This window comes from Anas platyrhynchos, chromosome 2 (assembly GCF_047663525.1).
Source record: "Anas platyrhynchos isolate ZD024472 breed Pekin duck chromosome 2, IASCAAS_PekinDuck_T2T, whole genome shotgun sequence".
In the NCBI taxonomy this organism is placed as follows: Eukaryota; Metazoa; Chordata; class Aves; order Anseriformes; family Anatidae; genus Anas; species Anas platyrhynchos.
Window position 1 is genome coordinate 105,300,083 of NC_092588.1, and position 24,883 is coordinate 105,324,965.

Sequence of the window (24,883 nt, forward strand, 5' to 3'; positions counted from 1 at the left end):
ACTTGTATGCAGGAATTAGATCAGGATTATTTCTTTCTCTGTATTGTCCTCTTTCTCTGAAGAATTTTAAGAAAAAGCAGGATAAGGGAATTCTGTATTATTCAACATCAATGCAGCTGAGTGTCTGCATGCAAATCAAAAATTTATTTTTCAATTAAATTAGAGGATTGGAATTTATCCGAGTATTTCATGAGCTCAGTTTGGTTCTGAGTGGTGAGGTGTGTGAATTGCCAGAAGCTTCCATTTGAACCACTCTAGTTCTGTAAATACACCATATTACCAAACTCAGCCTTTAAAAGTAAAAACAGAATTTTACTCATCCAGAGAGGCTACAGTAGCTTTTAACCTCAAAGTCCACAGTGATGAAGTGAACACTGGTTCAAGAAGACATTACCACATTTTTTCTAGAGCAGCTGCAATAACTGCAGCAATTGTGGCCATAATAACCACAATACTGCTCTTCTAAATTATGAGTCTCTGTGCTTTGGAGTTTGGACTAATATATTTAAACTGCAGAACAGCAATTATACTTCTGTTAGCTCTCTGAATTCTTAAATAGGAGCTTTACCAGGCAGAATAAGATTATATTGCTAATGCTGAATACAGGACTCTGCAACTCAGGGAAAGAGATGAAAAAGCAAGGCTGCTGGTTTTGTGCTGCAGGGTAAGACTGTCCTATTTTAACCATAAAACAGAACTGAGAAAATGCAATGGTATTTCTCACACAATAAAAGAAGTTCTAAAACTGTTCAGACTTTCTATGAATTTTTCAGTCACTTCATCCCTACACAGGGAAAAGAGACTACATTTTGTTGTTGTTGTTGTTTGTTTGTTTTAAATGGCTTTAATAGCTTAGGTTTTACTTTTATGCTGTGGATTTTTTTTAAGGAAAGAGATATTGCATTTATTTATTTATATTCAATAGGAGTGTCTCTCTCTCTACCCAAACTGATGGCTTTTGTCCTAGCTATCCAGGCAACTGCTCTTGCTGCTTAGCACTAGAATAGGTATCATAATAATGATGTCTGTTTTAGATTAAACTTTTTAAACAAAAAATATATCTGTTCATGTACTGCAGGACCTTTATTACCAGTCATATTCACAAGTGGGAGTGATGTTTGCTTCCATCCCAAATTTCAATGATTTCTACATTGAACTGGATGGCAATAATATGGGAGTGGAGTGTTTACGCCTGCTAAATGAAATTATTGCTGATTTTGATGAGGTAAGGTCTAAATGATTTGTATTTTGATCATATCAGTTCTACCAAACTTCTATCAACAGAGGTTTTTTGTAAAAATTCAACATATTTTGAACTGTTTAATAAAACAGTACTATATTGAAAATCAACTGGGCCTCTCTCCAAAGTGCCTGTTTTGTACATTTGAGGACATGAATCTGACTTCAAATTCCTTTACTTTAAGAAATGTATTAAAATGCAAGTCAGTGGTATTTTCTTGTTTGTTTGTTTGCTTGTTTTTCTTTAAATGACCACAAAGATAGCAAGCCTCAACTTACCAAACATAATATGGTTTAATCAAGTTGCACATTGTTTGTTAACTATGGTTGCTTGTCTAAAATATTATGTAATATTTAACAGTTTTATGTTTTAAACAAAGCTTATGGACAAAGAGTATTATAAGGACATAGAAAAGATCAAGACAATTGGAAGTACATATATGGCAGCTGTGGGACTTGTACCTACTTCAGGAACTAAGGTAAGAAGATTTTATATGACAGTCAATGTGGTGGAACTGTTCTTGTTCAGTCTTCAGAGGAACACCAGGAATACAACCAACTCAGTGTGATTACAGATAGCTTGTTTTATTTCTTTACAACAACTTAAATCTGAAATTCAAATAACATCATTAGCTTGAAAAGAAAAATTGCTATCCTAGCAACTTCTCACATGCCTGCATTTGCATTTGATTGTCTGCAAATCTGGATTCTTTGTAAAGAATCTGTGTAAAAAGCTCCTAAGTCAGAATGGTAGTATTTTAAACCCAGAATCTATTTACTAGATTTGTATGCAGCATCTGGAAAAACAGAATCCCCTGGCAGAATACCAAATATATTGTGTTCAAATTAATAATTACATTTAAAAGGCATAATGTATTAATAAACTATTAATAAAATTAATTATACAAGCAATATAATGAACACATGAAGGCAACCCATACATTCAGATTTCCCAGAATCTCCTGAGACCTCTTCCTTATTCATAGAATCATAGTATCATAGAATGGTTTGGATTGGAAGGAACCTCAAAGATCATCTATTTCTAACCCCTTTGACCAGGTTGCTCAAAGCCCCATCCAACCTGGCCTTGAACACTTCCAGGGTTGGGGTATCCATGACTTCTCTGGGCAACCTGTTCCAGTACGTCACCATCTTCATCATGAAGAATTTCTGCCTTATATCTAAACCTGCCCTCTTTTAGTTTAAAACTGTTACCCGTTGTCTGATCACTGTTAGATCAGATAGAGTTTCAATGTAAAAAATGTTTCAAAACCCTGATAGAGTTTCTCCTCATCTTTCCTGTAGGGCCCCTTTTAAATACTGAAAGGCCTCTCTAGAGCCTTCTCATTTCTAAACTAAATAACCCCAGATTTCTCAGCCTTTCTTCATAAGAGAGGTTTTCCAGCCCTCTGATCATCTTCATGACCCTCTTCTGGACCCACTGTAACACATCTATATCTTATCTGTGTGCCAGAGCTGAACGCAGTACTCCAGGTGGGGTCTCATGAAAGCAGAATAGAGGGAGAGAATCACCTCCTTTGACCTGTTACATACAATCTCTTTGATGCAGCCCAGGATATAGTTGGCTTTCTGGGCTGCAAGCACACAGTGTGTCATCTGCAAACTTGTTGATGGTGCATTCAAATCCACTGCCCATGTTGCTGACAAAGATGTTAAATAGTACTGCAAATGCTTTGCAGAACTCATGCATATGGTTTAAAATTTTAAAAATAACACTGAATTAGAGGGTAAAAGCAAAATGAGGCAGAAGATGGCCTGTAAATTTTCTAAGAACAACCAACAGCATTAAATGAATAAATAAGGCAACATTGAAATCAACTATTAGAATCACAGTGGAGTGTATCACAACTTACTTTCTGGTCTGCAAGGTGCTTTATTTATTTACTTATTTATTTATTTATTTTAATTTTTCCTAGAGTAGAAATCTGGACATTATAAAAAGACATTTTTAAATGTTGAGTTTATGCTGAAAATGTTTGACTCCTGGTTCCTGAGGAAGGCAGAAAATTCTTTGAATTTTGTTCCGTATGATCTCATACAAACAGGCAAAGGCATACTTTGTGTCTGGTATAAATGCTCTTTGAACTATAATCCTGAAAACACGTGTGTTATTGCTTAACTTCAGTAGCATATGTTCCAAAACCTAAACATGTTTATCTCTTGTATTTTATAGTTGCTAACTGAAGGGTCAGCTGAGTTAGTCCAGTACTAAAGGTACTGCTCTGAGCTTATCATATTAACGTATTTTAAATCGCTGCAGATGGTCTTGTACAGGACCCTGGGTTTTCCTGAAATCTTGGGGCAAATTTTGATCTTTTCTGTACAGGTAGAATTTATTTAACATTCCAAACTCTCAAAAATTTAAAGATCTTTTGTGATCACAGATAATATTTTCATTTGTAACTTGGGTTTTCAATTCTTCTGTGATATTTTCTGTGATGCAAGTGGGCAGGAATTGTTCATGTCCTCTTGGCAATTTCCTGCTAGGTCTTCAGCATGCAGCCATTTATTAGAAGTATGATGATCCTGGGTAGCCTACCATGTCCAGACAATCACTGCCCTGTCCACACAGTCCCTGGACTGCCCTACAGAGCCAGATATGTCCACTGTAAGCCATACCAGACTCAAGTGCTTCTGGTCTCCCCTCTGCGAGGGGTATACCAGCTTCATAAGAAAATCTGATGCAGCCTCTAATTGTGTGCCATGGATTTTGGGCTAGGTTTAGGACATGAGCACAAGTTGTGTATGTGGTTAACTCTGCTCTTAACTGAAAATACTTACACACATAGGAACTCAGTACACTTATAAAGTTAAATATTTTAATCCCATATTTTGCAGGACTTTTTTTTTTTTTCTGCAGCTTGACTTCAGCAGGTGCCTATAGCAAATTCACATTGCCTCTGTCAGGGTGGTTTTGCTGTGACGGTTATGCCAGTCTTTCTATTAACCTTTCTTTGGTTATCTAAATAAATAATTCATTGCTAGTTACAGCATCAGGGCAGCACACTTACCAGGTTCTTTGTAGATCTGCAAAATGTAAGTTCACTGCATGTGTGGAGTCCTTGTAAATTACATCTGTGATTTTACTAGGATCCTGACTTTTTTGTGGTTTTCAGTGCAAGTTCAAAAGAGTGTGGCAGTAATCCTTTTGAGAGACATATGCCATCTATAGTAAATCCTGTATTTGTGACCTGTCATCTCTCCTGCAACCATGAGAGGCAATGCAGGAAATCAAAGTATGCATCAGGCAAGAACACATTGGAAGGAAAAGGAATATAAAGATTAGAGATTTAATAAAAGCATAGACTTCTCTTTGTTCCAGACATTCAGTATTCTTCACCCTCTCTGTTAGAAGTGTAGCCACCAGCTTTTTTATCTTTAAACTTAATTCCTATTCTTTGTCTTTATGAGGCTGGAAAAGAGTGGAGCTAGCTGACATTGCAAGAAACGTGTAAAGAAAACTATCCTTCCAAAAAACTGGGACTTGCCCAAGTTTTTCATTTTAATCATTTTTTGATTGTGTTTTCTCTATTTTTTTTAATTTCCCAAACACGTGGAGGACCACTTTCAAATTAAGCTGAGAAAAGCAAATAGCAGCCTGTTTCTCAGGTTTCTGAGGCACAGTCAATTTATAAAATCTCACTATCATGTCAAAAATCCAGTAATCTCTCATCTCATGCCAGCTACCACAGCCATGTTGTGAAACACCATACTGAAGCTAGACAGCCAATGACCCTGTATTTCTTTCACCATATCCTACCTTTAGCCGACTTTCACTTTGTAAATCTGTTCAAGAATTCATATTTATTATTCAAATAAAAGTACAACGTGAGAGCAACAATACTGAGTCAGGTCAAAGGTCCACCCTGGTAACCTATCTTTAATGAACCAACAGTAGATACTGGGGGAAGGGTATGAGTTACAGAGCAAACATGCAAATCTCTGTTTTCTACTTTCTAATGATATGCTGTTTAAGAAATTCTAGATCTACAGATAATATCTATTTACCAGTTCATAGCAAATGTTTCTTCCATTAATTTGTATAAGTATTTTTGAATCTAACTAAACTTTTTGAATCAACAATGTTCTCTGAAAATGAGTTCAACAGTTTAATTAGACTGTAGGTGTAAAAAGTATTTCTTTATGTTTTGTTTTGGGGGGTTCTTCTTCTTTTTCTTTTTCTTTTTCTTTTTCTTTTTCTTTTTCTTTTTCTTTTTCTTTTTCTTTTTCTTTTTCTTTTTCTTTTTCTTTTTCTTTTTCTTTTTCTTTTTCTTTTTCTTTTTCTTTTTCTTTTTTCTTTTTCTTATTTCTTATTTCTTTTTCTCTTTCTTTTTCTTTTTCTCTTTCTTTTTCTCTTTTTATCTTTTTATCTTTTTATCTTTTTATCTTGATACTTCATTATTTTATTTGATCCTTTCTGGTTCTTTTGCTGTAGTTCATTTAGGTATGTTTTATAACAAATCACTTCAGCTTGCCTGGAAAGGAAAGAAAATAGAGCTGTTCTGTATCTCGCAGGATTAAACATAACAGGAATTTTGTCAATGGGAACAACATGGACCCATGGAGCTGGGATCTAGCAAAATCCCCAAAGGGAGAAAAGGGCAGAAACTGTAGCTATTAATAATCATCAGGCAAAGTAGTTTTGTAAGAAACCAGGTTATATTCTGTGAAATGCTCACAACAAACATCTGCAGCTCTCTAGCAACAGAACAACTTAACCATGGGAACTGTGCTTTCCATTCTTCCCAGAAATCAGAAAAAAAAGAGGAGTGGAAAAGGAAAAAAGAGGGAAGGGAAGGGAAGGGAAGGGAAGGGAAGGGAAGGGAAGGGAAGGGAAGGGAAGGGAAGGGAAGGGAAGGGAAGGGAAGGGAAGGGAAGGGAAGGGAAGGGAAGGGAAGGGAAGGGAAGGGAAGGGAAGGGAAGGGAAGGGAAGGGAAGGGAAGGGAAGGGAAGGGAAGGGAAGGGAAGGGAAGGGAAGGGAAGGGAAGGGAAGGGAGAAAGAATCAGTATTTGAGAAAATAGTGCATATGCTGGAATCATCATCAAAAGTTCCTTTCACGGGCAGCATAATAGGTTAAATTCCTTCCCTAAGCCATCCAACTTGTGCCTTTCATTGTTTTTCATATCGGTATTTCAGCTGCTTCTTAGTACCAAACTAATCTAATGTTTAACACCATTTTGTTTCTAGGCTAAAAAATCAATTTTTTCCCATCTGAGTGCACTGGCAGATTTTGCAATAGAGATGTTTGACGTTCTTGATGAAATCAACTATCAGTCTTACAATGACTTTGTCCTACGAGTAGGTAAGTCACATTCTACAATTATCACACAAGAGGAACACTGTTGTTTTTTAACTTTCCTTGTACTGTCTGGAAAGGACTGCCTGCCCTGAATTCCTGAATAAAACTGAGAAGCCTTCTTGTAGAATGTGCACATCCATGTAGAAGATGAGCAGCATGAATGGTCCTCATCAGTACTAAAGAATTAAACCTGTGTTCAATTCCAGTGTCTAAGTCTACACGCACCTAAAAGGAAACGGCACAAATATTTTTATACAATATTATTAGTGTATCTAATATTGTGGCTTACATTGCTTTGCATTGCTTAACAGGTGCAAACTAATTCCAGCTGTATTTAACTGTTAGGTACTCCAGCATCTGCACAGACATTGTTGGCATTAAAAGTGTGGTGGGAACTTTTCATAAAAATCATAAAATATCCTGAGTTGGAAGAGATCCACAAGAATCACGAAGTTCAACTCTTGTCTCCACACAGTACCTCCCAAAAATCAAACCATATGTCTGAAAATGTTGTCCAAATGCTCCTTGAACTCCAGCAGGCTTGGTGCCCTGACCACTTCCCTGGGGAGCATGTTCCAGTGCCCTACCAACCTCTTGGTGAAGGCTCTTTTCCTAATATGCAATCTGAACCTCCTCTGACGCAATTGCATGCCATTCCCTTGATGATTCTCCCACTTGATTCTCCCACTAATGAGAAGAGATCAGCACCTCCCCCTCCAAATCACCTCAAACAGTCCTTTCTGCCAGGACACAGTTTGAACAAAAAATCTTAATTTATTTCATGGATGGAAGTTTTGAAACAGAAACTTGACCACATGTATAGTCCAGGATTTATAGCAGTAATAGAGATTCAGTGGATGAGCTATACGTATTTGAGTATGTAGATATCTTGTATATATATATATAGAGAGAGAGAGATTTAATTTTATTAAAATATAAATCAAAACAACTAGCATCTTGATATTTTTCAGTGCACAGGGGAGCTTTGGTGTACAGTTTCAGAAGTTCTACCTTTGCTTTTTATTTTTTTTTTATGCTGTTATTACACAATTTTTTTTCCAGTCTTCACACCTGTCTTGGTGAATAACTGCTGTTTAATCCAACAAAAAAAATTCTCTGGTCTTAACAGCACAGTCCTTCCCATGGAATCCTTTATATGCTATTTCAAGCCTTACCTCTGTGAGTACGTTTTCCCAGCCTGCTTAAGGAGCAAGATTTTCTCTTCCCTTCCTTCCTCCTGTCTCACTGCTCTCCAATGAAAACCAACTAGATAAGGGGAAAAGTGAGGCTACTAATAGCAGGATAGTAGGAAAGACCAAAGACAACAAGGATGGCAGTGGCAGACTTACACATCTTTGACCTTCTGTATATCCTGATAATCAGAAGTCTGAAATTCTTTTTGAACCATGTTACAACTGTTTTTTCCAGGTTCAGAAAGGGGTAGAAGACAAATTTCTAAACCCCATTCTGCTGTATAACTTGCCTGGGAAAGACTTTGCATAGAACATTGTGGAGGATTTCACAATTACAGCTCCTAAAGGGCACTCAGAAAATAGAACATCCCATTTTTTTCTTTCAAACAAGTGTCAAAATCTGTCAGAAATGTAGAAGAAAGCCCAGTGTTTTCCTGAAAAAGATGCTTGAGCTGTTTTCACGTACTGTCTTCTTCTTACAACCTGTTCTGAGTTGTCCTGAGTTGTCTCGTAGTGATAACTACTATGACATGCTTCTCTTACCCCATTCATTGTGTTTTCAAAGCCACTATTTCTGTTCAGCTTGGAAAATCCCCCACTAGAAAGGCTTTGTATGAACAGCCACAGTGGAAGTCATAGCAAACAATTAAAGGTCTTTAAAAAATTTTCTTGAATTTTTCCACAGACAAATTGTGTAGTAACCACTACTTTTCTTCTTTTCTTAAAAAAAAAAAAAAAAATCAACAAATGGGCTATTTTTTTATATTGTTTATCATACTGCATTTCCAATTAGATATCTATGTATATGTCTTTGTTTTGTATCTAAAACTCTTCCAAATTCGAAAGTCCAGTTGTTATTAACATACATTGTGTTCTATGACCAATAGAATTCCAGGACACTTGTGATAAGTCTGTTTTATAAGATCTATGTTTTCCTTCAATAATATGCTGTAGTGTTTGAAACAACTGAAAAAACAAACTCATCATTGTTCTGATTTTAGGTATTAATGTTGGGCCTGTAGTGGCTGGAGTCATTGGAGCCAGAAGACCACAGTACGATATCTGGGGAAACACTGTAAATGTTGCCAGCCGGATGGATAGTACTGGAGTGCAAGGGAAAATTCAGGTGACTGCATTCTAAGATAATTTTACAAACTTAATATAACTGCTGTTTTATGTGTTTACATTTTTAAGACTCCTTAAAAAATGCAGCCTTACTTGATTTTGTGTTTTTTGTTTGTTTGTTTGTTTTTTGTTTTCTGAATAAAGCAAAATTCTCCAGATGAATCAGGAAACAGATATGTAGTTGTTTTCCATGATATGCTTCATTACTTCATAAAATCCAGATAAATTGTTTCCCATCAGAAGAAGCAGGGTTCTCTGCTGCATTGCACTCAGCTGGAGGCAAGCCCAGGAATGCCAACACTGCATGGGGCACCCAGTGTGCTGTAGGAATTTTGCCTGAATAAGGACTACAAGGAAGGGATCTGTGTCCATTTGCATCCTGCTGCATTTTATATGGCTTTAAAAATTCCTCAAATCCTTTGGATTGGAGATGCTACACAGGCAGAATATTGTTTTTCTACTAGAGCTTGGCTAGAAGCAATCCTGCACATCTCAAAATCTCAACGAACTCTTTATCCAAAATACCTGTTTAGACTCCAGGGATCAAAAGGCCTTTTGGAGTAACTTACCATCAGTAGAACTGATCCAGCTTAGAAAAGTGGAGAATCTGACTACATACTTCTGACAGACAGAGCTTAATTTGGCTGTGTAATTATTCATCTTGAGACCAGAATTTCTGCTTCTGAGATTCCAGTTTGGTCAGTGATTTTAAATTCCTTAAGAAAGCTTTTAGTGAGCCCAAGGGCAGCAGTACATGTTAATTCATTCTGCTTATGGGTACTTCACAACAGATAAGTAAAATAGGGAGGGGTTGGCAGTTTTAGGATTGACCTTATATGAACAGAAAAAAATAATGAAAAACTAATATTATTTTTTTTGTTGTTTCTTCTTTTCCCTCTCTTCAGGTTACAGAAGAAGTTCAGCGGATATTAAAGAGGTGCAGTTATGAATTTGTGTGCAGGGGTAAAGTCAGTGTAAAGGGAAAAGGTGAAATGTTGACCTATTTCCTGGAAGGAAAGGCCAATGGAAATAATCCACAAACACGATCTTTAAACTTAGAGCGGAAAATATACCCTTATGGAAAATCAAACATTCAAACAAAACTGGGTACCAGCTGTCCATCAGTGTCCTCAGTTGCTAGCTTTACTGTAAATGCTGGGCTTGGAGCAGTTCAAGCATCTGCCACTCATACAAATCAAACACTGCATTATCTTCCCTCTGTGCCGGCTGTGAAGGAGGCGTAGAGCAAAGGAGATTTGGTTGTGCCATTTGCAGTGAACTTGGAAAGCAATGGTTCCCTGAATTTTTACCAAGAGATCAGAGGTCATATAGGCCATGGCATTAACCAAGGACCACTACAACCCAACCAAAGAGAACTTGGGAACTGTGTAATGAACTCTTGGGATGGAATATATAAGGGCTAGCAATTCTGTTAGAAAAGTCAAAACCTGATTTTCTGGAAATAAGGAATATTTTCTTGACATTTTTAATGGGTAAATGGAAAAAAAAAATGAGATAAACGTGCAAGCAATTATTTATGAGTGTGTGTGTATATATATGTTTTAATTTATATATGCACATATACAAACACTCCTACGTAGAATTAATATAGTTATATATGTATAAAAAAAAAAAAGAAAAACATTAAAATATGTATTTATTTACACATCCACCTACAATGACATAGCAAAGAGATTTCTCTTTCTGTCATAGCCAGCATTGTTGGGTCTGGGATTAGAAAAGCTGCAATTAATTGTGGAGTGTGTGGCAGATGAAGGTTCTCTTGGGCTACAGCAAGAATTAGAAAAACCGTGCTCCCAATGCATGAGTTAAAGCAATGAGAAGTGTTCATTGCACTGTCAGTGGCAGATTAACGAAGGCTGGATTCAGGTAATTGCTAAACCTTATGTATTTTTCAAATTCTACTTGCATGCTCCAAAACTTTGAAGAAATTCCAAGTCAAACAATAACACTAGGTTGTAAAATAGATAAACAACAGAACTTTAATTTTGGCAGAAGAGCAATATGTTTTCTTTTTACATTGGAAAAAAAAAATCCATTGGAGAAAAAAAAAAAAAAAAAGGTGTTAGAGTTTTAAAAGTTGCTAATTCCTCAGAGGTTATCAGATTCTGTGTGAGACAGAAGAGCCACCCCCCAAATAGAGCAATACACTTCAGCAATATAGAAACATTCCTTTATGTATATTGCTGATTTTATCAAAGAGCAGAAGGATGGTATTATGAATTGGATGGCTTTTGTAAACAGCATAGGTCATGTAACTCGGTTCCAGGACTTAGCTATACCTTTCTAAGCTGCTCAAACATTCTGTTGCTAGCTTTGTGCTATTTGTATATTTGCCAGGTCTTATGTCTTAATTGATTTCTAAATTAATGCCATAGTTGTTGTTTTTTTATATCTTGATTCTATCCAGGCTCACTCCTCAAAGCTGTACATTTATAGAAAGCTATAATTCTGAGAAACAAGCACAGTCAAACTTTGCCTAACTGAGGAGCACACTGGTAAACATACCATGAAAGTGAAGGCTGCTCTTAACCTGCATAAAAGGGAATATATTGTGACTTCTTTTTCCTTTAATAGACCCCACATCCTATCATAAATGGTTTCATTTTGAAACACCAGTCTAGATGTGAAATGCATTGCGTAGGAGGGGGTAGTCTAAGAGTTACCTGGCTGTGGATGACTGGTGACATGCTCCATGAACAGCTGCCATAATGGGGATGCACAATCTAACCAGGCTCACTGCCTTCCAAAAGAGAAGCAAAGCTTCAAATTGTCAAAAAAACATGCAAAGTTTCATTTTAGTCAAAAAAAAAAAAAAAAACCCAAAAAAAACTGCAGAAGTTGTCAAGATTGTACATTAGGAAACATATATAGTATATTCCACATTTCCTATTTTGTTACTGATTTCAGTGGAAAGAGGATACTGAATGTGGTTCTTCTGCAATCAGCATATGGACAAATTTTGTGTAGACATGTACAAATTGTTAAAGAAAATCTGCAGGAGTTTCTGTTCCCTGTGTAGCTGTGGGACTCCACTGGTTTTCAGCAAGGTTTTACCTGGTATCCTGTCAGCTAGGTGCTTGATTACAAAGATAGCACAAATACTGTTGTGATTAAAACAACTATAAGAAATGTAAATTGTTTCCTGGCTATTGGGTGTATACACTCTGTCTGACCTGTGAAAAGTCAATGCATTTCTTTATATTACTAACAGCTATCCAGTTCACAGGTATTATTTTAGAATTATATAATTCTGTTTTGGTGCCATTCAAAGCCATTTAAATAAATACACATAGAGAACACAAACTTAGAAGAATAAATATTTACAAAATTAAACTGAGTAAAAGGTATCCATGCAAAGTGCACTGCATATTTTAGGTTTTCTAATAGGTTTATAAGAATTAAATCACAATGCAATTAAGTGACATATTTAACCTAAATGGAAACTATTACGTCCAATAGCATTAATCACTCAGTTTCACTCCCAAAGAGACCAAGCCACACAATATTTGTAGCAGTGGACTTGATACAATTTCACTGATAGTAATGAAACTTTTTTTCACATGTCCTGTTATTACAAAGCCGCTTCAGATCATAGTGTAGTACATAACCACATAGACCAAATATAAACATTGATCCACCTTCAAATCTTAAAATGGAAGTATTTATTTCTTACTCTTTTTTTTTTTTTTTTTTTTTTTAAACAGGTCCAAAATATAATCATATTGCCATTGTTTCTTTTGTCATTAAATTAACAGTGAGCAGAATGAATTGCTCCCTGTGCTGATATTTTGGGGACTGTTCTTATTCCCAGACTCTTTTCCAGACTAGTCATGGAGTAATGTCAGTGGAAAATCATGTAGCAAAGAAGATCATGTAGCAAAGGTTCTCCTTTACCTTGGGCAAAGGTTTTCTAAGCCTGATCCTCTTCTCCAACAAATGAATGAGGCAAGTGTCTTTTGTAAGAATATTTTTCATGTTGAATGGAAAGGACCAGATAGGTGCTCTCCATTGGCTATCTACCTGTGGGATCCTTTTGCCTCTGGAGCAAGGTGAGTGCACCAGGATGTCTTTTTGGCACTACAGCTAGTCCAGTTTGTGTGTGCTATCTTAAGCTATCAGTGACGGTGTATTTGAAGTCAGTTTCCAGACTTTCTCCTCATCCTAACATTAATGTTTTTGTTGTGGTTGTTGTTGATTTATCTTTCTTTTAATGGGAAAAACTGTATTTTTTCCTACTACTCATGAAAAAAGTTCAGCCAAGTCACAAATGAGTAAAAAGCCATATGAAAACGATAGGCAGTATTAATCAGACATTCCAGCAGGGGAGTCCAAACATCCATTTAAATCGTGATATAATGAAGCTGTGCTCTTACCTTTATGCTTTCCCTTTTTTTTTGTTCATATAATTTTCCTCCTTTTCCTTTTCTTGTGTATTTTCTTGTTTTATTTCAGATCTTGTATAACAGCTTTAAATGATAGCTATAATGTCTCTGCTCTTATCTAGTAGTAAGATTTCTGATAACCCCATAAATGGATATTTTCTGCCAAATTAGAGAAGTCTGTCATAACTTCTTTTATTGGCTGAAGATCACATGTGGCCAACTCTAATATCTTTACAAATAGTTCTGAGGGATTTGATTTGGACTTACTTTAACAGGTGAAATTGCATTTCCTATCTTGCATTTATTAATTTCCTGGTCAAGTTTTGAAACTGTTGACTAGGTGACCTTGCGGTAGCCCCAGCAAGGAGTCAGTTCTGCTGCACAGTACCCAAAAGTCCCTAACTTTTAACTGAGGGTAGTGACAGGGTGTATTGTAGGTAGAATAGCATCCTGCACTTCTGCAGCTCTTAGCTTGAAATAATTAACAAATATGAGCCCTACAACAATGTGATGCCATTTTGGCATGTTAATGTGTGTCAATAGCAAGCACAATTTTTCACATCAGTTTGCACGTTTTCTCTTTAAGATAATAGTAATAGTTAAAGTTTTGTTCTTTATATAAGGAAATAAGTATCAGAGATGTTCAAACTTACTTCACTGTTTTGGGAGCTAATTTCAAAGTGTTCCTGTGCTACCTTTATCTTTAAATGATTTTTTAATTATTATTCTCTGCTGAGATTACAAATTAGCATTCAGATGAATTCCTGGCTAGATATTTCCAAACATTTTCCATTCACGTTGAGTAGAAACCTGTTTTATCCAGCCTGTAAAATGCATTGTTATTTGTAGATGCTTCCAAATGTAACTAGTTGCACTCTTGTTTTCACTAAAACATATACAAATTATCCATTGCTTTCTCTAGGTGAGACTGAGAGTAAAAAGCTTCAGCTCACAGGGCTGAATCTGCATCACTTATGGGCCCACAAGGCCTGCAGAAATCACCAGGGATTTAGCATGATTACAAAGGTCAAGAGTTGAACTTCTGTAGGCCAAGTTTTGCTTTGGGTTACAGTGATGTCTCACTCTGGAATTGAACCGAAGTCACTATTTTACAGCACTGTTAACAGAGTAGATTATAAAAGTCTCTTTCATATTTTTGCCCATAATTTGTCTGTAAGGCAAAAGAAAGTTATTGGGAGCCACTGTTTGAAAGGAAACAGTATATGACCTGTGCCATTTCAGTGCTTTGAGAAATCCAAATACAATAGTAACTAGCTTGAATCATTTTCATGTGTTGAATAAATACCTGCTTGTAGCAGAATCAAAGTATTTTCTCTGCATCAGCAAGTCCAGATTCTGTATGTGTTCTGCCCAGGCAGGATGACTATTTAGCCATAATGTTCTTTCAAGTTAGAGTTTTGTATTACAGTGAAAACCAACATTTTTTTTAATTTGTGATAAACCTGTATTATAATGCCTTATTTATTTTTAATCTTGTACAGTGTTACAAAACAACAGAAAACATTGGCCTTTCATGTACTATTCACTTTAAAAGATGTATTGTGTGAAATTTTGTAAATAGTTTTAGCTTTGACAGGTAATTGCATGTACACTTGTATAAAAAGAGGCAAAAAGGCACACTTTTAACAAATTTTTGTAACAGACATTTTACATGTGCATGGAGACTATAAATCCTTTGGAAATTGATGTCCTTTTGGTTTTCCTTGCAATATACTGCATGCCACTCATGCCTGACTTCAGTAAAAAAAAAAAAAAAAAAAAAAAAAAAAAGTTTAAAAAGTACAAAACAGTATGTTTTACTAAATATTTTTTACATATCACTTCTGGCACAAAGTTAAATCCACTAGTTGCATGTGTGTTCAGCAAAGCAAAATCTAAATGCAAACAGCAAAATAAGAAGAAAAATAATTTAATGATTGTGATCTGCCAACCTCAGTGTTCCAAGTTCCATAATACAGTATATGAAATGTGTTATCAACATCTATGCTGTTTTTATGAGGTACCTTCTGGTCATTAGAAGCAATAAACTCTACTTACTGTAATACAAAAACCAAGCAGATATTCTAGTTCATAATGATGTAATATCTGACATTCAGTGGGTACTCTGTGATACTGCATTTGATGTGGTATTGTCATCATGCAGGACCAAGTGTCATATACATTATTGCTGTATGCAGGTGCAACACTATGGAAGGTAAAGGGGGTGAATTGGCCCATTGATGTTACCCAGAATAAATTTCTAATATGGTATTAAGTTATTGTATGTGGAAAGTACACAATGTGAATAGATTATTTTACTAGATACATACATATGTATATATATATGTATGTATATATATAAATTCATTTTGTTGCCTTATTTTTGTTAAAAATGTTTTTAGCCATTTTCCAAAAACCTTCTATTGCTAAGCATAAACTATTGAACAGAACTATTAGGAGAAGGTTCACCAGGTATTCTGGCTTTGAGCTGCCTGTGTTCTCCTGTGCTGATGCAACTCCTGCTCCTACTGAAGCCATGCTTACAGGGATGCACCGCTTATATATTACAGCCTGACTCACAGTTTGGGCCCCCTGTCTGGTAGTAGCGTAAGATCAATAAATTAGTAACCAGTCCTCTTAACTGATTTTTCCATATTGCTGCTAAACCAAACTTTAAATTTTGGAAATATTTGGCATACACCATTTTTAAAGTTTTTATATCCATGATACTACAGTTAGGAACTACTTGAATTACTTACAAAAGTGCTGTATGATAAATCAGGAGTATTGTAGGAGCATAACACTGAGGTTGGTGGCAGAGGAAAAGGAGGATGGACTGTGAATACTTTCTATTATGGATTAACAAGGACTTCTTGTATTTTACAGCTAGTTTTATAATAGGACGTAGGAATCTGTTGGTTTGTTTGATTAATCAAGTGATTATGGGATTAACTAGGCAGTACACTTCCTGCAAGCAATTCTGTCATCAGATTGTAGATTATCCCATTCCAGATTATCATATCCCAGTTTGTATGTAAGAACAACTACCTTGTATTGATGATTGGCTTCATACAGCAGTTAAGGGTTTCTAACAGTCATAAACTAACTCATCTCAAATTCAGTGGATTTTACATCTCAGTGTAGCATAACGGTTGTGACTAATGACAATCTGGACTCTGCTTCTCTACCCCAACCCTGTTTATGATTGGCTTTTTCCATAACTCCATATAGGCTTTTATTTATTTATTTATTTATTCTTCTTCGTTCTTCTTAATGCCATCTCTCACAGAGTTTTCAGGCCACTCACTTCTGAGCAAAATTAAATAATGAATAAATAAGTAAATCTAAATAAATAGAAAAACAAGTAAAGGTTAGGTGGGGCCTGCCTATCACTCTTTAATTATGCTTCAAAATGTCAAACTGCTTGGGCCGCCTGGGGTGATCTGTAATCTGACAAATTCAAGGGCCTAAAGAGGGAAAGAAAAAAAAAGCAAAGAGTTAGCAGGTGTCTGTTCACATTCACAAAATTGTTCAAGATCTCTTGCTGAACTGCTTTAAAAATTCCAGACAAAATCATTAGAAATAGTTGGTTGTTACCTTTTATGCCTATTTTCTGATCATGAGGAAGCACTTTGAAATCTGAATTAGCATTGGTTAATATCCATAGCCAATGTGCTGAAGGGACTAGTTTTTACTCGTGCCTTACTACATGCTAGAGGATCTGCTTCTTTATACTGGGATTCCCTGTTTTATGTCTGTTGTGGCATCAGACATGTCACACCAGCATAAGACTGCAGGAACAAACAGTGCTGTGCATCACTGTGAACCTTTTTTATTACTTTCTTTCCTACTTCGGTTTACTACCAGCACAGCTATGCCAGTGCAAGGAGTGATCCAAGTGTTTATAAATGAAGGCCATAGACAGGTACATGTGGGTCCAAGTTAAATAAAGAAAAGATTTTCTAGAAAGCTCAGTGTACACACTGAGCTGAGTTTTGCAGGATATCTGGCCAGATAGCTTGGAGCTCCTTTGAAAAATCTGGCTGCCCTCCTCTTCAGAACATGCTTGCACAACATGCTGATTAAATATATCCAGTACACTTACCTACAGCATGTATCTGCACTGCCACATTTCCTAGTTTAACAGTCCTCATTGCGGGCAAGGCTGAAGTGTATTTTAATTACCAAGATTCTGTACACTATTGTGTCTTACTGTTTAAGTGCCTGATCTGCTACTTTGATCCCAGACCTGTCAATGATGACCTCTGTTATGACAATTTTGAGTTGGCACATTGAAGTCCTTTAGGTGATTTCTCACTTCTTTTACTCTTTAGTGTGCATGGGTGCAAAGGTTGTCTATTCTTACATTTCAAATGCCACTCAAGTGATATATCAAGCATTTTCAATGAAATGTACATGAAAATGAATTACTCGTGCCATCACAACATTGTTTAATGATAATTGCATTTCTAAAGAATTATGATATATAGCCTTTCTCCTTTTATTTTATAGTGATATTATTGTACTTCAATTAAGAAAAAAGAAGTAAAGTGCTTTTGTGAGTTGCTCCATTTACATTTACATATTAGTGTTCAAATTTGGACTTACACAAAGCAAGTTTCTGTTTTGTGTTCAAGTACCTGATTATTACACAGAGGTAGATTTGGACAACATTATGGAATACATTAAAAACTAAAGTAAGGCTCTAAGACTTTACACTCAGAAAAGCAGAGTCCAAGAGCAGTTACTGTTTCTGGAGTAATTTAACCCAATTCAGAGAATTCTAGAACTTCATAATTTCAGCAGTTTCAGCTAAATTTGACCCATCTCTCAAAATTTCTGCCACTAAAACCCATACTGCAATTCACAACATCTGTCCAGGTTTTATCGTATTGATTAGTCCTTGTACTTTGCTGTCAAGAGGTGAATTTTAGCCCTTCTGGTACATGTCCATAGTTTCTGCTTGGAAATGAAGTATTTTTCAGATTTGTTAATTGGAAAGATTAACAAGTGTATGTTTCCTTCTTTTTATAATTAAATATCCAGTAGCCTAAGGTAGGAAGCAAAAACAGACATGAAGCATGTATTCTACAATGAATATTGTTCTGCCTACACATGAAGACACAGTGCCCTTTGGAGGCTTATCCATAATTTTAGGCATCCTAGAAATACTTAAACAGAATAAATGCCAGAGCAGTAAGACTAAAAGAAGTTAGGCAAGCCTGCCTGCCTAACACCACACAGTTCTTAGTTCTTTGGAAGTAAAAAAAAAAAAAAAAAAAAAGACTTCCAGCTCATAAACACTGCACCACTTGTTAAGAAAGTGTATGTCATCAGTATGACCCTCCTGCACTTAACTGACCCTCAGTTGTTCACCTCCATCACATTTTTATTGCAGTTGTTTACTGCTTTTTTTCTTCTGTATGTCCTCCATCACATGGTTGCCAACCTTTTTCTTTTTTAAAAAAGAAGTGTTTTCAAATAGGTGTTAAAGGGAATAGAAAGAGCTTTGACAAAATAATGTTAGGAAGTGGCTGCATGTGACCGTAAACCCAAGATAAATGAACCCTGCGGTGGGAATGCAGACTCCAGCAACTGGCAGCACTCTGAAAAGTAAGGCTGAATCCTGCCAGCTGCAGAGACACGGTTAAACAGGAGTGTGGTAGCCTGATTCATGCTGTCATATTTAAAAAATAAGTGCAAACCCATTTCAAGGGTGGTCGTGTAGTCTGTGTCTGGAGTTATTACTCTATTAAAAAGAAAAAAAAGAAAAAAAAAAAAAGAGTAAAGCAAGATACAGTTTGGGGGGTTTATGAGGTTGGTTGGATTTAGGTATTCAGTAAGAAAACCATGCCACAGTAATCTTACCAGCTGCTTTAGCTGCATATGCTAGCAGCAAATTCTGCATTGTTTGCAAACTAACTTGAATATTCTGCTTAGACTTTTGGGGGGAAGTCATTTGCATCAGGTAGAGATATTCCATTCCTCAAAAGGAAAACCAAATGTACTGTTTTCTTTATTTGATTGGCATACAAGGTTTCCGAAGATCTTTTAGTCTGATTTACAGCCCAGTACAGCTAATGCTTATATTAACTTCAATGATTGTTGAATTGCTAGATCAGGCCTTAATTTAAGGTCTGTTCCTCTCCCACTGATGTCAAATGTGTTGTTGCCAGTGACTTCAAAGGGACCAGGAGGAGGCCTTTTGTATCGTAACAGAAATATCTATGTAGGTAAATAAAACAAATAGTCATAGCTTTAAGAAATGAATTCGTAAGTCAAGATGACATTTTTCCAACTGTTTTAGCCCACTGATACCTATACATAATTTTTGTAACTATATAACTATACACTATATATATATATGTATGTATATACATAGTACAATACAATAACTTAACACTGGGTAACTTATAATGATAGATTTGCATTAATAATACGGGTCTTTTTATGTAAATAGAATATTGTAGAGTATCTTCCAGTCTTTTTCAGGATTGTTAAATTGAGAAAAGCAATTGAATATTTGTCCTATTTTTATGTTAAAAAGTGAATGGACTGAAATGTTAAATGTGAATGTAAATTTCTTATTGCAACTTTTATACTGAGTGTTTGCACTATTATAATTTCTGAAATCCAATTAAAAATAAAGGAAAAAAATCTGCTTGAATAAACAACTGTTTGGGATTTCTGTTTGTTTGACTGTTTTTGTGTAGTTGAATTCTTTTTTTTTCTATATGAAGCTGCCCTTCAAAAGGTCCAAAATACTGCTTCTCCATTTTCAAGCTAAGAGCATACATCTAGCAATCCTTTAATTTTGCTTTTATAGTTGCCTTGTGCTAAAGAACCTTATGGGACCAATCCAGCTCCATTGCAATCATGTTTACTTTCTGCATTTATCACAGTGAAAGCTAGCTTGAACCAATTGCTCCATCCACTGTACAAGCAGAGCAAAGTAAACATGCACAAATACTGGCAAAATATTGGCCATAGAGACCAGAAGAAGGGGAGACCAGAAGCTCATCTCTCTTTCTCCCTTTCCCCAAGCCAGCAAGAATTCACCAATTTGGGCCAATTATGTGGATGCAGTAGGTGGTGTATATTGAGAAAACTGTGCAAGATACAGAACAGGCCGAAGTGCAGAATTATATATGCTAGCTTAAAATTGATTTGAAAACTGATAAAGTTGCATCAGGTAACATGTCTCTTAAGAGACTCTGTAGGCTTGGGCACAGAACCAAAGTAATTTGATTGTACCACTGCCAAATCACAGTGGACTGCCATCTGGCCAGCAAAAGCAGAGGCGCTCAGGTCTATCATGCCTGTCTATTCAGATATGCTCTGAGATAACTTCGAAATGTAGAGTCCTTTGCGAAGAAAAACAGCCTGGGTTCAGAAGTAAGATTTTGTTGTTGTTTTTGTTTTTGTTTTGTTTTCCAAATGCTAGACTAAGGCTTCCCAGCCACTTCCCTTGCGGGCTCAGTACAGAATTACTGTGATGACAGTGAGTATGCTGGAACAGTTTTTGGTCTGCCCTTACACTAATAAAAGGAATTGTCCGAGGCCTTACATAGCTATTTCTTATTTTCCTCTTCCTCTCTGAAAGAGAAGAAACCATATCTTCATAAGTTTCAATCAGAATAGCTCTAAAGTCAAAAGGATGCAGATAAACTGAAAATCTGGCATTCACCTTTAATTGGAGCTATTCTGCTGCACTGGTATTTTATGTATTTTTCTTAATATTAAGAAGTTTGACCCTCACTGTGTTATTTTTGGTGGTGTTATGCATATAACACATATATACATATTGTATATAAAATATGTACACACACACATATGTTAATGCAATAGTTAACACATATTCTGGATTAATGACCCAGCTCAGGTACACTGAAATATTTTTTCTGTCATGCCCATTACACAGCTGAATCACTTCAGAGACATAATCACACAGTGTGAAAATTCGTATTGCTTCAGTAATGAGGTAGTATCAACAGTGGGTTGCCCTCTGGTAATATTTTTGGACAAGAACAGCAGTTCAATTCCTGGGTGCTTTATTTTACAGAAATGCAGTATCTGGAATTTCTTGTTTAGGGTCTGCATTTCTATAGCATAAACCACCCAGGACTAGAACTGGTATTCTTTTCCAAACATGTTACCAGAGGATATTGTCAATTTAAAACAGAGGGAAGGGAAGAACGGAAAATGAGAACACAGTGTACATCATCCAGGCATTATTGGTGCAATGCCATTATATCTATGTCAAAGCATTCCAGTTTTGCAGCCATTCCCTAGGTCAGCAGGTCATCTAATGCACTGTTCCTGCTGGCAGAACATGATGTTCTGTTGCCCATGAGAATGAAATAATTATACAGGTACCAATCATGAACCATATTCTTGTTTGGATTATTCTTATGGAAAAAAAAGGCCGTAACTGGAAAGCAATCCACGTAGTGGAAATTGTCTGTTACAATTCTGGCTCTCATCTCTCACTGAACTGTGGTGAGAACATTTGAGGATGGGGATCTTGAGGTATAGCCAGGCTATCTAGGAGTCCTAATCCAATCCTGTGTAGATTATTCCTGCTATCAATTGCAGTAATAGTTTGCATAGGTTTTCAGGTTCAGGGCTCAAAGGATAGAAACGGGCATTTAATTTTGCATTAATATGAACCTCTGAGATTTGTGCTGTTTCTATACTTAAAACCAGACATTACTCCACTATTATTAGATTTAGCCATAGCAAGTGAGTGATGAATAAGTAGAAAGAGCTAGTGATGAAGAAGTAGTCGTGATTATTATGAATGTTTACCTTTCGGTTTACTAGGCCTAGTCTGAAGATGCAAATGAAGGCTTTCATAAACAGCCTGACATATCAATTACTATGTCACCATAGACAAAGTGGATGAGCTTCCCTATCACAAATGCTCTGCTTCACTAAATCAGTGGGACTCTGATGACTTCATTAGCATTCCCTTATCTCAGATCACCTGGGAATTTGTCTGTGGGATTCTAATATGATAAGAAAGAGCCATTGATAATCATCTGGCCTGACCTCCTGCAAAGGGCTATACTGCACTTCACAAACACAGCATTTTTTGTTTATTATTAGATGTAATAAAGTAGAGCAAATCCATCATTTTCTAGTCTCTGAGAAATTTGAAGTTAGACATTTGTTTGGCATAGACCAAACTGTGCTTATGCTGTTGCCAAAGGTCATGAAAGCATCACCGACTGTTTTCCCCCAAACTCTATAGTTACTCGGTATGTTTATTGAACTTTGGCAATAGTATTTTGTTCTCCTCAGCAGCATTGCCAACATAATTAGAAAGGAGCAGTCATATCAGATAACACACAGCAAGTCACTGAGGAAAGATCCCAGTTGAATATTAACTCAATGGACTTCTGGAGTGTAGAAACACGTAGAAAGTGTATAGGACACCGTCTAGTGAACAAACAACATGCAGATAGAACACATCGTGGCACTCTGGTAAGGCTGAAGTGGATAAGCATATAATGAAGAGGAGTCATTGACGTAATTACAAAGGCAGGTGGTGACACATTGATTTTATGAAGGTTATTGACCTCTACTGCTATGAAAGTGTACCTAGTTTCTTACCACTTAGGTAGTTTGACTTTTCAAAGTCAAATATTAATCATCCAGACCTTTATATAAAAAGATATTTTTCTCAGTTTGGCATTCCCTACAATGTTTTAGAATGGCTACTTGTATTTTATAAGCTTGTTTAACCAAGAGAAGCAACAATATTTAATGCCTTAGAGTTTTATAATTGGTTATAAGATAGCAGCTTCTTTAAATATTTACAGTCTAATCCTCCTCTCACATAGACACCAAGCATTGTATCTGAGGGTAGAGCTGGGCCCTGCTGTAGGAGGACGTGGCACTGAACTTGCCTATGAGTTCTGATACTAAACAAAGGGATAAAGGTCTGCTCCTTAAGACTTAAGACTTGTTTACTCAGTCCTATGTTAAAGCAGGGAAGAAAAAAAAAAAAAAAAAAAAAAAAGCTGGTAGAATATTACTTTCAATTCCCTGCACTTTAAAAACATGTGATAACATTTGCAATTATTTGGTTTTAAAGAAATCTCATTATTCCTTACACTCTCACTGAAATTAATCATATGGAAGGAGATTTAAATGCTTAAACAAAGGTTTGACTTTCTGAGTAGCTGCAGATCTCAGTCAGCATACATATTGCTGCTTTCAGTGTGCAAAATCAGATTTGCTGTCCAGCTGAATAGACCCAGTCATGGCAGAGGTACACTACCTAAAATCTGAAACATATTTCAGACTCAGTGTATTGCTAGTACTGAGCTGTCTAGGATTCCCTAAAGCCTCAAGCTGCTTATAAGATACTTCTATGACAGCAGTTAGAGTGGAAATTGTACCACACTTACTTCTATCCCTGGACAATGTAGCCAAAGACATTGACCTTGCCACTGGCCAGAAAAAAAGATCATTCCTACACAGGATTTCCAACAGCTGTAAAAGTACATTTCCACATGCTATAAGTAATCTCTCTCTCTCTCTTTTTTTTTTTTTTTTTCCCTCCAGTAATCATATTATCTTAATCCAGCATTCTACTGACAATGAGTAAAGTCTTCCAAATGGCCAAAACAGATAGAGCGCAGATTCATAAATATATATAGCTTTTTTAACATACCACAGAAGATTATAATCCTTGGTTTCTGAAGATTTAATCAAAGATCCTTCAAAACATATGTATTAAATGACTTTTCCCATAGTATACCCTATCAAAAACCTCAGGATATTCAGTAGTGCCCAGGCATGTAATTCCTACTAAAATAAGTGGAAATAAGGTGATTAAGGCACTTTTGAAAGTCCCAGTGGGTTCCTTCATGCAGCTTTACATACCTAAAAAAGCTACATCCCCAAGAGTTTTGTACTGCTTCCATTTCAACATCTGTGGCTGCCCAAGGAGCCTACAACTCACTGAGACAAAGGCTCTGCTACTTTTCATATCCCACTGTATCATAACACTGGAAAGACAAAGGAAGGTGCTAGAGCTGTAGAGGTTACTTCATGATGAGGTTCCCTGCTGTTTTCAACCTTCATGTTGATAAATGAGATGTGCCACTCCTATTTTCACTGGGAAGTTCAGTCTGATTGGCAGTCTTAGAACATTCTGATTTGTCTTGACTATATCTCAAAGTTCAGAAAGAGGAAGAAAAGGTTATGAGAATTTGAATTAGATTTGCACTTTCATGGATTTCTTCTGTAAACAGCTAATAATCTGGGCCTAAATCTTCTAAATCTTTTAGGAAATATGGTATAATTTCTATTTTATTATTCCTTTCCATTCCTTTATTCTTTCCTCTAATTTATTCTCGTGGTATGGCTGCAAATTTAGGAAAGCATTTTCATCTTTGTATCCCTATCTGCATTTTTCCTTCTTTTTACATACCCCTCCCCTACGCCCCCCATCCCTCCCTTTATTCCTCCCCACCATCCCTTGTTTTCTTCCTCTGTCTCTTCCTCCTTCCTTCCATTTATCCAAAAAAGTATCATCCCGCTATGAACAGTAGAATAATGAGCTGTATTTACCATGCTCTTTTCCTAC

The 24,883-nt window shown here is 36.2% G+C and overlaps 1 protein-coding gene across 1 annotated transcript in view; it reads left to right on the forward strand.

The window, feature by feature from the left end:
- ADCY1 (adenylate cyclase 1) overlaps window positions 1-19,959 on the forward strand; it is a 163,668-nt gene extending 143,709 nt beyond the window's left edge. Inside the window, exons 16-20 of the mRNA XM_021268899.4 lie at window positions 1,079-1,225; window positions 1,620-1,718; window positions 6,449-6,563; window positions 8,755-8,879; window positions 9,784-19,959. Of these exons, the coding sequence (XP_021124574.2) occupies window positions 1,079-1,225; window positions 1,620-1,718; window positions 6,449-6,563; window positions 8,755-8,879; window positions 9,784-10,122 (825 nt within the window). The 3' untranslated portion in view covers window positions 10,123-19,959. The remainder of the gene's footprint in view (window positions 1-1,078; window positions 1,226-1,619; window positions 1,719-6,448; window positions 6,564-8,754; window positions 8,880-9,783) is intronic.
- Window positions 19,960-24,883: the final 4,924 nt, after the last annotated feature.